General features: G+C 42.8%; 1 protein-coding gene across 3 annotated transcripts in view; it reads right to left on the bottom strand.

The window, feature by feature from the left end:
- ESR1 (estrogen receptor 1) overlaps positions 1-11621 on the bottom strand; it is a 210635-nt gene extending 199014 nt beyond the window's left edge. The window contains exon 1 of one of the 3 annotated variants that reach the window (XM_081187202.1): positions 10610-11621. In XM_081187202.1, the coding sequence (XP_081043328.1) occupies positions 10610-10810 (201 nt within the window). In that variant the 5' untranslated portion in view covers positions 10811-11621. The remainder of the gene's footprint in view (positions 1-10609) is intronic. The other 2 variants (XM_081187199.1, XM_081187200.1) reach the window with 2 other exon arrangements.
- Positions 11622-17456: the final 5835 nt, after the last annotated feature.

The raw sequence follows: 17456 nt of genomic DNA, 5'->3' as shown, positions 1-17456 counted from the left end.
ACAAACCTTTGAAGAAAACCTACTACAGAGCCACTTGTACCAGACTCAACCTGATGTTTTAAAATCAGGCACAGAGATCTCCAAGCATTAGGTTGGCCCAATCTGAACATTTTGTTTTATTTGTACAGTACCAGCAACTAGTTAGTGTAGCAGATCATTCCCCAAAAAAAGAATGACCCAGTAAAATTGCTCTTCCTTTTTCTGTATCTCTGGTTTAGAATCATTATCTGTTTTCCCAGTCCAGTCTTAATGCTGTACATTTTACAGAGTATATAGTTCATTACATGACCAACTGGTCATGTTGTTCAGATGCCTGATTGTCATTTTCCAAAGCAACTACTCTATTCCCAATTTAAGAATGGTAAGTGGAATGCCCCACTTCATGGATCACCGCCTTGCCGTGGTGAAGGGGCTTGAATAACTCAGAGAAGTTATGAGCTATGCCGTGCAGGGCCACCCAAGATGGACAGGTCATAGTGGAGAGGTTTGACCAAACGTGATCCACCTGGAGCAGGAACCGGCAAGCCACTCCAGTATCCCTGCCAAGAAAACTCCATGGACAAAGGCAACAAGCATATAAAAGTTATGACGCTGGAAGATGAGCCCCTCAGGTCGGAAGGCGTCCAACATGCTACTGAGGAAGAGCGGAGGACAAGTACAAGTAGATTCAGAACTGATGAAGCGGCTGGGCCAAAGCCGAAAGGACACTCAGTTGTGGATATGCCTGGAAGCAAAAGGAAAGTCCAATGCTGTAAAGAAAAATATTGCATAGGAACCTGGAATGTAAGAACCATGAACCTTGGTAAGTTGGATGTGGTCAAAAAACGAGATGGAAAGAATAAATATTAACATCCTGGGCATCAGTGAACTAAAATGGACAGGAATGGGCGAATTCAGTTTGCATGACCATCATATCTACTACTTACAGATAGGTAGCCGTGTTGGTCTGCCATAGTCAAAATAAAAAAATTTCTTCCAGTAGCACCTTAAAGACCAACTAAGTTAGTTCTTGGTATGAGCTTTCGTGTGCATGCACACTTCTTCAGATACACTGTGTATCTGAAGAAGTGTGCATGCACACGGTAGCTCATACCAAGAACTAACTTAGTTGGTCTTTAAGGTGCTACTGGAAGAAATTTTTTTATTATGTCTACTACTGTGGGCAATAATCCCGTAAAAGAAATGGAGTGGCCCTCATAGTCAACAAAAGAGTGGCAAAAGCTGTACTGGGATGCAATCTCAAAAATGATAGAATGATCTCGATATGAATCCAAGGCAGACCTTTTAACATCACAGTAATGCAAGTTTATGCACCAACCACTGCTGCTGAAGAAACTGAAATTGACCAATTCTATGAAGACTTGCAACACCTTATAGAAATGACACCAAAGAAGGATGTTCCTCACATTATAGGGGATTGGAATGCTAAAGTAGGGAGTCAAGAGATAAAAGGAACAACTGGCAAGTTTGGCCTTGGAATTCAAAACGAAGAAGGCAAAGGCTAATAGAGTTCTGCCAAGAGAACAAGCTGGTCATGACAAACACTCTTTTCCAACAACACAAGAGACGACTCTACACATGGACATCACCAGATGGGCAGCATCGAAATCAGATTGATTATATTCTCTGCAGCCAAAGATGGAGAAGCTCTATACAGTCAGCAAAAAAGAGACATGGAGCGGACTGTGGCTCAGATCATCAGCTTCTTATAGCAAAATTCAAGCTTAAACTGAAGAAAGTAGGAAAAACCACTGGGCCGGTAAGATACAATCTAAGTCAAATCCCTTATGAATACACAGTGGAAGTGAGGAACAGGTTTAAGGATTTAGATTTGGTGGACAGAGTGCCTGAAGAACTATGGATGGAGGCTCGTAATATTACATAGTAGGCAGCAACTAAAACCATCCCAATGAAAAGGAAATGCAAGAAAGCAAATTGGCTGTCCAACAAGGCCTTACAAATAGCGGGGGAGAGAAGGCAAGCAAAATGCGAGGGAGATAGTGAAAGATACAGGAAATTGAATGCAGATTTCCAAAAAATAGCAAGGAGAGACAAGAAGGCCTTCTTAAACGAGCAATGCAAAGAAATAGAAGAAAACAATAGAATGGGGAAAACCAGAGATCTGTTCAAGAAAGTTGGAGATATGAAAGGAACATTTTGTACAAAGATTACCATAATAAAAGACAAAAGTGGAAAGGACCTAACTGAAGCAGAAGACATCAAGAAGAGGTGGCAAGAATACACAGAGGAATTATACCAGAAAGATATGGATGTCTCGTATACCCCAGGTAGTGTGGTTCCTGACCTTGAGCCAGACATCCTGGAGAGTGAAGTTAAATGGGCCTTAGAAAGCACTGCTAATAACAAGGCCAGTGGAAGTGATGATATTGCAGCTGAACTATTTAAATTTTTAAACGATGATGCTGTCAAGGTGCTACACTCAATATGCCAGCAAATTTGGAAAACTCAGCAGTGGCCAGAGGATTGGAGAAGATCAGTCTATATCCCAATCCCAAAGAAGGGCAGTGCCAAAGAATGCTCCAACTACCGCACAATTGCACTCATTTCACACGCTAGCAAGGTTATGCTTAAAATACTACAAGGCAGGCTTAAGCAATATGTGGACCGAGAACTCCCAGAAGTGCAAGCTGGATTTCAAAGGAGAAAGCTAGAGAATTCCAGAAAGACATCTACTTCTGCTTCATTTATGCAAAAGCCTTTGACTGCGTTGACCACAGCAAACTATGGCAAGTTCTTAAAGAAATGGGAATGCCTGATCACCTCATCTGTCTCCTGAGAAATCTCTATGTGGGACAAGAAGCTACAGTTAGAAATGGATATGGAACAACTGATTGGTTCAAAATTGGGAAAGGAGTACGGCAAGGCTGTATATTGTCTCCCTGCTTATTTAACTTATATGCAGAATTCATCATGCAAAAGGCTGGACTGGATGAATCCCAAGCTGGAATTAAGATCGCCGGAAGAAATATCAACAACCTCAGATATGCAGATGACACAACCTTGATGGCAGAAAGTGAGGAGGAATTAAAGAACCTTTTAATGAGGGTGAAAGAGGAGAGCGCAAAATATGGTCTGAAACTCAACATCAAAAAAAGAAGATCATGGTCACTGGTCCCATCACCTACTGGCAAATAGAAGGGGAAGAAATGGAGGCAGTGAGAGATTTTACTTTTTTGGGCTCCATGATCACTGCAGATGGTGACAGCTGTCACAAAATTAAAAGACGCCTGCTCCTTGGGAGAAAGGCGATGGCAAACCTAGACAGCATCTTAAAAAGCAGAGACATCGCCTTGCCAACAAAGGTCCGTATAGCAAAAGCCATGGTTTTCCTAGTAGTGATGTATGGAAGTGAGAGCTGGACCATCAAGAAGGCTGATCGCCGAAGAATTGATGCTTTTGAATTATGGTGCTGGAGGAGACTCTTGAGAGTCCCATGGACTGCAAGAAGATCAAACCTATCCATACTAAAGGAAATCAGCCCTGAGTGCTTACTGGAAGGACAGATCCTGAAGCTGAGGCTCCAATACTTTGGCCACCTCCCAGGAAAAGACCCTGATGTTGGGAAAGATTGAGGGCACAAGGAGAGGGGGACGGTAGAGGACGAGATGGTTGGACAGTGTTCTCGAAGCTACAGACATGAGCCTGACCAAACTGCGGGAGGCGGTGGAAGACAGGAGTGCCTGGTGTGCTCTGGTCCATGGGGTCACGAAGAGTCGGACACGACTAAACGACTAAACAACAACAAAGTGCAAGGCCAGTGGACAGCAAAAGCGGTCTAAAGACACTCTCAAGGCAAATCTTTAAAAATAAAATGTAAACACCAACAACTGGGAATCACTGGCCTGCGAGCACTCCAATTGGAGAATAGCCTCTACCAAAGGCGTCATGAACTTTGAAAAGCACAAACTCAGGACAAAAGGAAGAAACAAGCTAAGAGGAAGGCACGTTTGGCAAACCCTCACCGTGATCAACTCCCACCCAGAAACCTATGTCCCCACTATGGAAGGATGTGTGGATCTAGAATTGGCCTCCAGTCACTTACGGACTCACTGTTATGAGCATATTCATGGAAGACAATCTTACTTAGCTAAAAGTGATTGCCAAAGAAGAAGAAAGAAAAAAGATAATTCATTAATAACAAATTAAGTACAGCTGATCTGAGTGCTGTAAAAGTTTTTTTTTAACTTCAAAGGGCTTCTTAAAGGCTGTGAATCAATCAATCATGCTCAAGGTGGCTTACAAATATATATAACAAACATAACAAAAGTAGTCATAAACAATAAACAAAACATCAAAAGCTACACAACCAAATTGAACAGTCTCCTCAAAAATCATAGGATACAAAATAAAGCTACAAAAAAATAACAGTAACAACAGCAACAACCTCCTAGCTGGCCTAGGACCAGGTCACCTGAAAGACCCTTACACACCAACCAGATTGCTGCAATCATCATCCTGACTGTCCTGCAGCTGCCTTGCAGTCATTTCGCTTGCATTCAAACCAAAGTTTCAGTGCAGCGGCATCTGCATTTTGGAACACTGTTCCTACAGATGTCCGGCAGGCACCCACAATTTTGATGTACTGATTTGATTGTATTTTGGTGTAGACTGCCTTTTTATATATATTTATTTTTACGGATTGGTAGTTTATTAATGCCCTTGTAAGTATTGTTTAACTTCAAGCAAGGTGGGGGCCTAATGCGCTTTCAGTTCATACACTGGAACAAGTTCTGGGCTATATAGAACAATGGTTTGTATGCCCCTCTGAAAAGAATTAAATTTCTCATTCTTCTAATCTCTAAAACAGGAAAGATCAGCCTGGGGTCCCAAGCTATTGTTGGATAATTTATTTATTTGACTTATTAGTTGCATGTTGCCCAAAGGTCTTACAAAACATTTAAAAACAGAAACATAAATACATTACAGCATTACAAAGGATGCATATGAAACACACGCACCTTGACCACTATCACCCCTAGCAACCGTGGCCAATGGTCAGGGATGATGGGAGCTGTAGCCCAATAATATCTGGGATCCCAAGGTAGGGAAAGCCTTTTTTAGATAAACTAGAATGAATATAATGCCATTTTGGGAGAAATTCTTTCTGAAGTGCATAAGAAACAGATTGATCATTTTCGATAAAGACACTTTTAATCAAGTGTAAGCACTTCAGTGTAACAGCCACCAGCTCATAAATCATAGGTTTAAAATTAAAAATCCCAAGCTGGTACTTCTGAAAAATTAGATTCTGAAGTGCTCTAGAGATAATTAGCTTTGCTTTTACTCTGTCAGCAAAGTCATTCCAAAGCCTTTAAGGCTTATACAGAAGAATCCAAAGAAGTGCAAATGGAAGTCTTGTGCTTTCCTGCCCACCCCTTCGCACTACAGCCAATAGTTACTCGTCTTCCACTCCAAAAAGGCCATACCTGGAGTGGCATGCAATGTTGTTGTGGGGCCTGCAGTTGGAGGCAGAATCAACTGAATTTGAGAAATGCCTGGCACTTATGGAAGATTAGTTTAGATTCAAGTCATACCATTTTGCAAAGCTGACTAGGAATATTTTATTTCAAAGACACTGGACACAGTTCAGAGAAACGGAAGTACAGATCAGCAAGTGCGAGCTGCACAAGCATACAGGGTGGAGTGAAAGAAATGGGGTACAAATGGTGAAGAAAAGCCCTTTGCCCCACTCTTGCACCTGCCACCCTTTCAGAGTTTCCTATTTCCCATCTGTTCCCATGCTCCACCCTTTACCCAGCTCTCACCCATAGCCATTGGTGGTAGAGACAGAAAGAAAGTAAACCACTGTATGTTCAATTTCTTACCCACACCTACAGGGCAGGACATAAATTGAAATATCCCTATAATCACTTACAAAAGATACAATCTATATCCATTGCTGGAATTGTATCAGCCATGAATAATGCATTTCATGCTACATTAACTCCGTGGAAATTAACTGATCCATATATAATTATACCTTGTGTGCTGTTTGTACTTCTAGAAAAGTCAGTGGAATTGAATTAAACATATAGGTAGTCTCAGACACACAGTGTATTTGTGTGTGTCTAGATTCTCCACACACACACACACACACACACACACACACACACGATAGATAAAAAGATAGACACTCTTCTGTCATCATCATTGTTCCCTAAAATGTTGAATATTCAAATATATTTCCAAATGGACTGAAATAAAATTAATTTAGCTAGAATTTTACATGGGAGCAGTAAAGCAAGTTCACTGGGCAAACTCAAAATAACCTCTGTCGCTTGGGTAAAGCACATGGGGCATGCACAATTTATAAAGTATTACTTCTGAAATTTAAATCTACCCATATTCTTCATATATTGTCCTTTTTTAACTAAACAAAGGCAGAATCATGAATCCTTCAACCTGGAACATCAGTGGCTGCATTTCCCCCCTCCTTATAGACAATAAGGTGATAGAAGATGTAACGGTTATTGAGTACAGTACTATGATCTAGCCTCTTCATGGATCACTGCCTTGCCGTGGCGAAGGGGCTTGAATAACTCAGAGAAGCTATGAGCTATGCCATGCAGGGCCACCCAAGATGGAAGATCATAGTGGAGAGTTTTGACCAAACGTGATCCGCCTGGAGCAGGAACTGGCAAGCCACTCCAGTATCCCTGCCAAGAAAACTCCATGGACAAAGGCAACAGGCATATAAAGGTTATGACGCTGGAAGATGAGCCCCTCAGGTCGGAAGGCGTCCAACATGCTACTGAGGAAGAGCGGAGGACAAGTACAAGTAGATTCAGAGCTGATGAAGCAGCTGGGCCAAAGCCGAAAGGACACTAAGTTGTGGATATGCCTGGAAGCAAAAGGAAAGTCCAATGCTGTAAAGAAAAATATTGCATAGAAACCTGGAATGTAAGAACCATGAACCTTGGTAAGTTGGATGTGGTCAAAAATGAGATGGCAAGAATAAATATTGACATTCTGGGCATCAGTGAACTAAAATGGACGGGAATGGGCGAATTCAGTTTGGATGACCATCATATCCACTACTGTGGGCAAGAATCCCGTAAAAGAAATGGAGTGGCCCTCCATTTGCCACAAAAGAGTGGCAAAAGCTGTACTGGGATGCAATCTCAAAAATGATAGAATGATCTCGATACGAATTCAAGGCAGACCTCTTAACATCACAGTAATCAAGTTTATGCACCAACCACTGGTGCTGAAGAAACTGAAATTGACCAGTTCTATGAAGACTTCCAACACCTTATAGAAATGACACCAAAGAAGGATGTTCTTCTCATTATAGGGGATTGGAATGCTAAAGTAGGGAGTCAAGAGATAAAAGGAACAACTGGCAAGTTTGGCCTTGGAGTTCAAAACGAAGCAGGGCAAAGGCTAATAGAGTTCTGCCAAGAGAACAAGCTGGTCATCACAAACACTCTTTTCCAACAACACAAGAGACGACGCTACACATGGACATCACCAGATGGGCAGTATCGAAATCAGATTGATTATATTCTCTGCAGCCAAAGATGGAGAAGCTCTATACAGTCAGCAAAAACAAGACCTGGAGCGGACTGTGGCTCAGATCATCAGCTTCTTATAGCAAAATTCAAGCTTAAACTGAAGAAAGTAGGAAAAGCCACTGGGCTGGTAAGATACAATCTAAGTCAAATCCCTTATGAATACACAGTGGAAGTGAGGAACAGGTTTAAGGATTTAGATTTGGTGGACAGAGTGCCTGAAGAACTATGGATGGAGGCTCGTAACATTATACAGGAGGCAGCAACTAAAACCATCCCAATGAAAAGGAAATGCAAGAAAGCAAAGTGGCTGTCCAACAAGGCCTTACAAATAGCGGGGGAGAGAAGGCAAGCAAAATGCGAGGGAGATAGTGAAAGATACAGGAAATTGAATGCAGATTTCCAAAAAATAACAAGGAGAGACAAGAAGACCTTCTTAAACAAGCAATGCAAAGAAATAGAAGAAAACAATAGAATGGGAAAAACCAGAGATCTGTTCAAGAAAATTGGAGATATGAAAGGAACATTTCGTACAAAGATTACCATAATAAAAGACAAAAGTGGTAAGGACCTAACAGAAGCAGAAGATATCAAGAAGAGGTGGCAAGAATACACAGAGGAATTATACCAGAAAGATATGGATGTCTTGTACACCCCAGGTAGTGTGGTTGCTGACCCTGAGCCAGACATCCTGGAGAGTGAAGTCAAATGGGCCTTAGAAAGCACTGCTAATAACAAGGCCAGTGGAAGTGATAATATTCCAGCTGAACTATTAAAATTTTTAAACGATGATGCTGTTAAGGTGCTACACTCAATGTGCAAGCAAATTTGGAAAACTCAGCAGTGGCCAGAGGATTGGAGATCAGTCTACATCCCAATCCCAAAGAAGGGCAGTGCCAAAGAATGCTCCAACTACCGCACAATTGCACTCATTTCACATGCTAGCAAGGTTATGCTTAAAATTCTACAAGGCAGGCTTAAGCAGTATGTGGACCGAGAACTCCCAGAAGTGCAAGCTGGATTTCGAAGGGGCAGAGGAACCAGAGACCAAATTGCAAACATGCGCTGGATTATGGAGCGCATCTTAAAAAGCAGAGACATCACCTTGCCAACAAAGGTCCGTATAATTAAAGCTATGGTTTTCCCAGTTGTGATGTATGGAAGTGAGAGCTGGACCATCAAGAAGGCTGATCGCCGAAGAATTGATGCTTTTGAATTATGGTGCTGGAGGAGACTCTTGAGAGTCCCATGGACTGCAAGAAGATCAAACGCATCCATTCTTAAGGAAATTAGCCCTCAGTGCTCACTGGAAGAACAGATCGTGAAGCTGAGGATCCAGTACTTTGGCCACCTCATGAGAAGAGAAGACTCTCTGGAAAAGACCCTGATGTTGGGAAAGATGGAGGGCACAAGGAGAAGGGGATGACAGAGGACAAGATGGTTAGACAGTGTTCTCGAAGCTACAAACATGAGTCTGACCAGACTGCGGGAGGCGGTGGAAGACAGGAGTGCCTGGCGTGCTCTGGTCCATGGGGTCACGAAGAGTCGGACACGACTAAACGACTAAACAACAACTATGATCCAGGGGTCTCAATGAACACGTGTGGGTTTTAGGTGCACCTAAAACTCCACCTACACATAGGCTGCTTTGTTCTTTTCACTGACTCAGGTAATGATATATACATCCTATGAAGAATTCCACTTCACATGTGGGAGTTCCCACATGCAACAGGGGAGTCCTGGATGTGTGAAGCTCCACCAGAACTTTGGTTCAGGTCCTATTAAGAAAAGATATCTCTGTGAGATACATGTGCTTTGATTCACAGGGACTTATTTTTGGGTAGACATTTTTTAGCAAGAACATGCTGTTAGACCCTTGGAAAATTTGCCATGAATACCCTACATTTTCTCTCATATCCAAATAGGTCAAGGGCCAAAAGGCTGATTCAGTCATGGTGCCTTAGGAATCCATCACTGCCCATGACATTCTACCACACAGTGCCTGCAAAGTTACCAGATAGCAGCATATAGTAGTCCCTGCTCTGTCCTTGCTCACACTGTAGAGATGGTAGCATGGTTGAATGCTACCATTCTACCATGAAGCAGGCGAGATACGGTAATTCTTTTGCTACTTTCCATCCAGAAGCCCTTCAGCAAAAAAGACATCACTGCATTGTGGGTGTGAAGAATGGAACTGCTGTCCAGGTCCATCATTGGTAATTGGTTTCTTGGGACCTGACTACTCCTCCTTGGTCAACTGTGAAAGGCAAATAGTTTGGAGATATGTATGCCTGACATTTTTTGAAAGGCAATATGCAGCAGTGGTCTTCCCTTGTCCTATGAATCATCCAGTGACCTTTAAAGCTGACAACGAAATCTGACATTTTTTCTTTTGCCTGCTGTTTGTTTTCTGCAGTTTGAAAGCCTTTGCTGAACATTGTGCTGATAAAACCCAATAATTAATGTTTTGCATAAGAAAAAATATGACTTCTGTATAGGATTTGCAGTGGCTGCCTGTTAATTACCAGCAATTAGGACTCCTCCCATTCCTAGTACCTTCTGGGTGAAAAACAGCTATCCTTTGAGGTTCAAAATCTAGAGCGGCTGAAAGCCAGATCTCTTTGAAAGTAAGGTTACCCCTTCAATATTTTGCATTGACGTTAATACATTCGTTTGAGTTTAGTGAGTTCACACTTTTACTGCTTTATCATAGACTACATATGATTTGTTTATATTGATTTTTTTTGTCTCCTCCTGTAGTATTTGCTTTAAGTTGTCTGTGCCCCCCCCAAAAGCAACTAATAAATTTAACAACAGCAATAATATTGCTTGCTTAAGTCCCCTGGAGATACTTGTTGGCCCATCTACTCTCTGATTCACATGGCATTGAGATGCTGTGGACTACAGCACCCATCTCCCCTAACCATTAACCGCGTTGCCTGTGGCTGACTGAAAGTCACCATTTGGATCCTCCTTGCTCCAAAGTCATTTCATACAACTTGTGCCAACAAATTCAAGTATTCTTGACAGGGAGACGCAACCAAATCTTGCCAGGAGAAGCAAACATTGGTACTTACCGTGATAAGTTCCATCTCCAGCTGAGGGAGCCCTGATAGGCCTGTGGCAAGTAGAGTGGGCCTGGGGCCTGCAGGTAGGCCCAGAGCCTGTGCCAGGCCAGGCAAACAGGAGTCCTGGTCCCTCACAACCTCCGTGGCTGGGGGATTCGCTGCTGCTGCTGGATTCAGGAAGACTCCGGGTCCCCCTGCAGAGAGATCCATCTCTCAAACGGCTCTGATAAAAGCCCCTTCCGCTGCACTGAAGCCCTTTCCCGAGGCTGCCCACCCCACACAGAAGGCCTCCCAAGACTGTAGGCAGGGGGTGGGGTGGGAAGGCCATGAAATGGACGCCCGGAGAAGGGGAAGGAGAGAGTGGAAACCTGGCAGGAGTTGCGGAAGGGAGCAGAAAGAGGAGCCAGGAAGAGAGACAAAGGAAGAAGAAAGTCCATTCCAAGATGGCGTTCCCGCCTTTTCTCTTTTGCCTAGAGCAGCCGGCAAAGCCACCTGCGGTGGGGCTGTTAGGAACTGGAACTGGAAATGGGCTTGTCTTAGCCTCACGTGTATTCTATAAAAAGATTTTACTGCCTGCCAGTGGGGAGATGGGCAGAGGCAACCCAAACAGCCTCTCCCCCCCTTCTTCCTACAGGAGAATGTCCCTCCTTTCAAGCAGCAACGTGTTACATTCACTTCACTTTTTAAGGTGCACACTTTAAAGCTTGTAATCTGTGAAGCCCAGTAATATCCACAATCCTCCCAGGCCAGGATTGAACACCTGCAAACTGCTTTATACCAATCCAGAACACTGATACCAATATTGAGCCTATGAAACCAGTGTACTTCCTTGTTCACTTGGATCATGCTAGGAGCCAAGGGTCATCACGCAGCCTTTGTGGGCTTGGCTAAACGTATACCCCTATAGCCCCCTTGTTGTCTCTTAGGGCAAGATTGCTGGAATAGGGCTCCTATCTTAAATTGAGCCAGATCATTTGTCCATATAGCACAGTGACATACAGGTGTGAACTCTTTTTTGTTGTTTAGTTATTAATTCCAAGTGTTTATTTAATAAAGTTTCACTTAATTTCTTAGTCATTTGCTACAATTACATTTGTTTCATGTCTGATGCAGAATTAGCTTATTCTTTTCTTCAACTTCCATTTGCGTTGGCTTCCAGTTATTTCAGTGTGTGATCCATACAGTCTTCGGCTGCCTGCAACTTTAGTGGTCTCTATTCTAATGTTTAGACACCCAACTACTCATTCAAGGCATCAGATCTTCCACATCTCTGTTAGATTGCCTATAAAATGGGTGTGGGCTTTTTCCATTTCAAAAGGTGCACAGGCACAGCCTGTTCTCTTCCTCTCCCCCTGTAAGGCTGCTCCAACTGAAATGGGTGAAGCAAATTTTAAAAAGAGCAAATGTATTTTCATTTGTAACTAATTCATTTGATCCCCATTTGTTTTTATAACTAAAATGGAGCTCATTTGTTTCATTTATTATTTATTTTGAAAACAAATATACACTGGTCCTTTCAGCTCTGCTTCCAAAAGAGATGCAGCAGATTGAATGCGGGACCCTTTTCAAGAAAAGTATGTGCTCACCTACTGAGCTATGAGGCAGGGGGTGATGTGTGAAGGATTGGTGATGTGTGAAGAATTGGTTCTAAATTTTCTGATCTGATTAAGTCTTTATTAATGCTGGAAGCTAAGACTGCAATTGTATGCACATTTAACATAGGACTACTTAATATAATGGAACTTACTTCTGAGTAAACAGGCAAAGAACTGAGTTACAATGCATTTAGACTGCAATCTTAAACCAACTTACCAGGGTGTAAGTAAGCACCACTGAATTAGGGCTTACTTCTGAGTAGATATGGTTAGGCTTGTACTATTAATTTATCTAATTAATTTCAAGTTGATGCCAAGCTGTCCTCCCCAGCCCCAATAGGTCTAAATATTGCATGCTCCAATATAATGCCCTCCTTGGGACTGTGGGAATCATTTAAATGTTGCTTGTGATTTTATAGGATTCCTTATATTTCTACAAACATAAAATTGACAAATGTTTCTCAGCATGAAGTAGATTCAAAACAGATCTATTTTATATGCATACAAACCGTGTACATGGCTACTATAATTTTTACTAGCTGAATATTTGTAGCATATTGTAATGCCAGCCAATTGAAATGAGGTTAAATAAAAGACAAGCAGAGGCAGCAGTAAACCTCCAAAGATTTATTTTAACATACTGATCAGAACAGTTGTTTAAAAGCAAACAGTAAAACAAAGTTTCTACTGTAAATCTATAGCAATGACATTTCTGTCAATTCAACTAGTGATCACTAGAGATTACAGTCCAAAGCTTAACCAAATTAAAAGCTCTTCCTGACAGTAAGAGCTGTTCGACAGTGGAATTTGCTGCCAAGGAGTGTGGTGGAGTCTCCTTCTTTGGAGGTCTTTAAGCAGAGGCTTGACAACCATATGTCAGGAGTGCTCTGATGGTGTTTCCTGCTTGGCAGGGGGTTGGACTCAATGGCCCTCAATTCCAACTCTATGATTCTGTTCTATTCTATTCTATTCTAAAATAGATTCACGGTGTTTGCAGGTGGTGCTTATTGTGGTGATCAATGTTCCTCATTCATGGAAGTTTTCTTGCAGCAGTCACATGACACTGTCATCAAATGGCAAACTTATTTCTTTTGTCTTTTAATCTGAATTTATTCTTTTAAGGGAAAATCCAGTACGTTAAAAAACAACAACCACCTGCTGTTTCATATATATTTTCTGAAACAACCTGAGCAAATACAACATGCCCCTTTCCCTCCTCCTCCCCCAAGAGCATGTAGCAAGTATTTATAGGAATAGTTTGCAAAGAAGCACCATGTACTTTAACCTATAAATGCTCTCTGCACTGTCTGGCAGAGTTATTCCAGGTCCTCGCCTATTTGCACATGCCAAATGAAGCTTCATGAAATGTGTCCCTTGATTTTTGTATTCTCTGAACTGTCATTTCTGCTTTCAGCTTTTCTGTTAGGACAATTTGCCGTATTCTGTTGAACTATTCTTCAATCTATTCCTCCAGTTCCAAGACGCTGTCATATGGGCTGCTGTCAACAGGTACATGTTAAGATTTTTATGACACAAATCCTTAACCTCTCACTCAACAAGTTGACAGTAAGGTCATGGGGTAGGGGTCACCCTCCTTTGTTGGGTGATCTACAATGCTGAAAATCTCTTTCTAGGAAACCTGAATTTCTCTACATCACCACACCATTTGTGATACTTCAACAATCCATATGTCATATTAACCCACCACCTAGAAGCATCCTCAGTAGCTGGAAACTAATTGCTATACATTTATGATGATAAACAATATATGTCATAGCTGTAGCATGAATTTTTTAGGTCTTAATTCTGACAAAGACGAGTTGGTTCATTCTGTATTCTCTCTTCCAAACCCACAAATTATTGTATAAGATTTACTTTTATGGTGCTTTACTTTCTAAATATACAGTTTCTATTTTTGTGGAAGCTCTTAGTATATCTAGATTAGGACAGCTGTGTGTGATATTATCAAAAACAAAAATTTAGAATTAAATAATATAAATTTGCCCTGTAAAATTTCCTCATTAAAAATTCAGAAGATGATTAAGTTTTGCTTTCAGCAGACACTAATTGCATAGTTCAATAACCCCTCTGAACTTTGTTCACATTGGACTTATTTTTATTTGCTTTGACTAAACAAGCACAGAAGCAAAGCAGATACTGTCAATATTAAAGTAAAGGTAGAGACATCACCTTGCCAACAAAGGTCCGTATAGTAAAAGCTATGGTTTTCCCAGTAGTGATGTATGGAAGTGAGAGCTGGACCATCAAGGAGGCTGATCGCCGAAGAATTGATGCTTTTGAATTATGGTGCTGGAGGAGACTCTTGAGAGTCCCATGGACTGCAAAAAGATCAAACCTCTCCATTCTTAAGGAAATCAGCCCTGAGTGCTCACTGGAAGGACAGATCGTGAAGCTGAGGCTCCAATACTTTGGCCACCTCATGAGAAGAGAAGACTCCCTGGAAAAGACCCTGATGTTGGGAAAGATGGAGGGCACAAGGAGAAGGGGACGACAGAGGATGAGATGGTTGGATGGTGTTCTTGAAGCTTCCAGCATGAGTTTGATCAAACTGTGGGAGGCAATGGAGGACAGAAGTGCCTGGCGTGCTCTGGTCCATGGGGTCACGAAGAGTTGGACACGACTAAACGACTAAACAACAACAAAGGTACCCCTGCCCATACGGGCCAGTCTTGCCAGACTCTAGGGTTGTGCGCTCATCTCACTCTATAGGCCGGGAGCCAGCGCTGTCCGCAGACACTTCCGGGTCACGTGGCCAGCGTGACAAGCTGTATCTGGCGAGCCAGCGCAGCACACGGAACGCCATTTACCTTCCCACTGGTAAGCGGTCCCTATTTATCTACTTGCACCCGGAGGTGCTTTCGAACTGCTAGGTTGGCAGGCGCTGGGACCGAACGACGGGAGCGTACCCCGCTGCGGGGATTCAAACCGCCGACCATGCAATCAGCAAGTCCTAGGTGCTGAGGTTTTACCCACAGTGCCACCCGCGTCCACTGTCAATATTAAAACTTCTTTATTGCCAAGTTGTAGCCACAAATTATTATGTCTTTGAGTTACAGTGCATGAATACAAAATCTTTCCCAACTGCCTGTGTTTATGGATCCATACACACAGAATTGTTCTTTTTATCATTACCAAATAATTGGGGTCAATCCCCCACCCCCTGCTTCCCTTCTGCCCTCTGCAGGTTTGTATTTTCAAGCATTTCAAGCATGTGCAATCCTATGAACATTTAATTGGAAAAAGCAGGTATCTCAGTGGACTTACTCCTAGGTAATTCTGTACTGCATAGGATTGAAGCCAAAGGCACATTAGCTAGGAAGCAGGTTCAATGAAATCAACAGATTTACTTCTGAGTATAGTCAAGAGTGTGTGCTACACAGCTGGAAGGGTATTTATTTAAAAGGTTTATAGATCACCTTTCTACAAATGTTCTCTAATACAACTCAGAGTGCACTTTCAGTTTCCATTGATTAAATTACAGCCAGGTGTCTCTGTGTGTTTTTATGAAAAAGAAAGAAAGAACTGGGAGCTTGAGTTATGAAAGTTTTGAAAAGCTATTAAATATATACTTAGCAGCTGGTATATGATCTACTCACAGACAGCAGAACAGAAAAGGCAATTTCTGACAATCCCTCTTCCTACAGTACCCTCTCTCCGCAAACTGCCCAACCCTCTAGGGTAGATTCAGAAGGGACATGAGGAACTGCATTGAAGATGAGAGGAGTCACAAAATTATTATCATACAGAGTGACCACAGCAGTTTTTGTGCCAAAACTGGCCCTAAACCCAGATTGAAATGCATCTAGAAAATTAGTTTCCTTCAAGAGCTCCTAGATATGGTCCACGACCACCTGCTCAAGAACCTTGCCCAATAACGTTTCTGTGATTCAGTTCTGTTAGTCTATGGACCTCTGCTCCAAGGAAGGAGAGTCTGTTCCACTGTCAAACAACTCTTCCTTGTCAGAAAGCTCTTACTGATGTTTAAACAGAATCTCATTTCTTCTGACTTGAATCCATTGGTTCAGGTCCTAAAAGGGCAAGGGTCCTGAGCACAAGTGGACCCTGACAGATCCAAGCACGTTTGTCCACATCCTTGAGCCTTACTAACTGAAACTCATCCAACACAACCAGACTAGAAAGTGCTCTGGACACTCTTTGATATTCATCTGCTGTACCAGCAGTCAAGATCCCAGTGGATTCAAGCGATTTTATCCTCAAACTGCTTTGCATACAAGTCATAGCGGTTCTGCCGCTTCCTTCTGGCTAGACTCTTAAGAAGTCTTGCACTACCTGGAAAAGCTCTGCCAGTTGGCACAATGAGGATTCAATTCACTCCCACTAGGCAGGCATGGTGATGATGCCTCACCAGCGTTCGATTGTTTCCTCACTCTAAGCTCTGGAGTACACCAGGGAGCCAAGCAGGTTCCATGAAGCAGGAGAGGGCACTATGGGGCAATCATGTCAACGGCCTGAACAATTCCGATGTCCCAGAGGTCAGACAAGGTTTCGATAGCAGTGGAAGTCATATCAGCTGGAAAACCCCCAGAGCTATCTGGAATCTCATTGGATCCATCAGCCTCTGAGGGTGGACCATCCTCATGGGTCCCCCACCTCTGTAGAGGGGGAAATGTGCTGAAAGCCTAAATCTCAACATGAAGTGATCTGATCATGACAAGGGACTGATGTCAATATCCCCCACTTTCAGACCACCCTCTTCCTTCCCAGTTGAGAAAACAAGATCCAGAGTGTGGTCTGACATATGCGTTGGGCCGGTGACATGTTGAGACAGCTCCACTGTTGTCATGGCAGCCATGAGTCAGCCCAGAGTCAGTCACCTCAATATGGATGTTAAAGCCTCCCAAAGCCAGCAGTCTGGGAGTCCTCAACACCGCTTCTGAGACCAGTTCTGCCAGCTCAAGCAGGGAGACCGCTGGGCAGGGAGGTGGGTGGTAAACCAGCAGAATCTCTAATCTGTTGCAATTGCCCATTGCTAGGGACGCACACTCTGGATCACTTCCCAACTGGACAAAGAAATGGAATTTCGACAGACTACAGCAACTCCGACCCTCCTCTGCCCTGATGCTGCACCGAGTACCGAGGTGGGCAAAGCTGGGTGAGACCAACTCCACCCTGCGCACCCACCCAGGTCTCAGTGATACAGACCAGTTTGGCCTCCTCATTCATAATCGGATCATGGATGAGGGAGGCTTTACTCAGAACCAACCTGGCATTCAGCAGCA

Source organism: Podarcis bocagei (assembly GCF_964188305.1).
Source record: "Podarcis bocagei genome assembly, chromosome: 3".
NCBI lineage: Eukaryota > Metazoa > Chordata > Lepidosauria > Squamata > Lacertidae > Podarcis > Podarcis bocagei.
The sequence above is the reverse complement of the archived record's forward strand: the minus strand, read 5'-3'. Positions and strand labels throughout refer to the sequence as shown.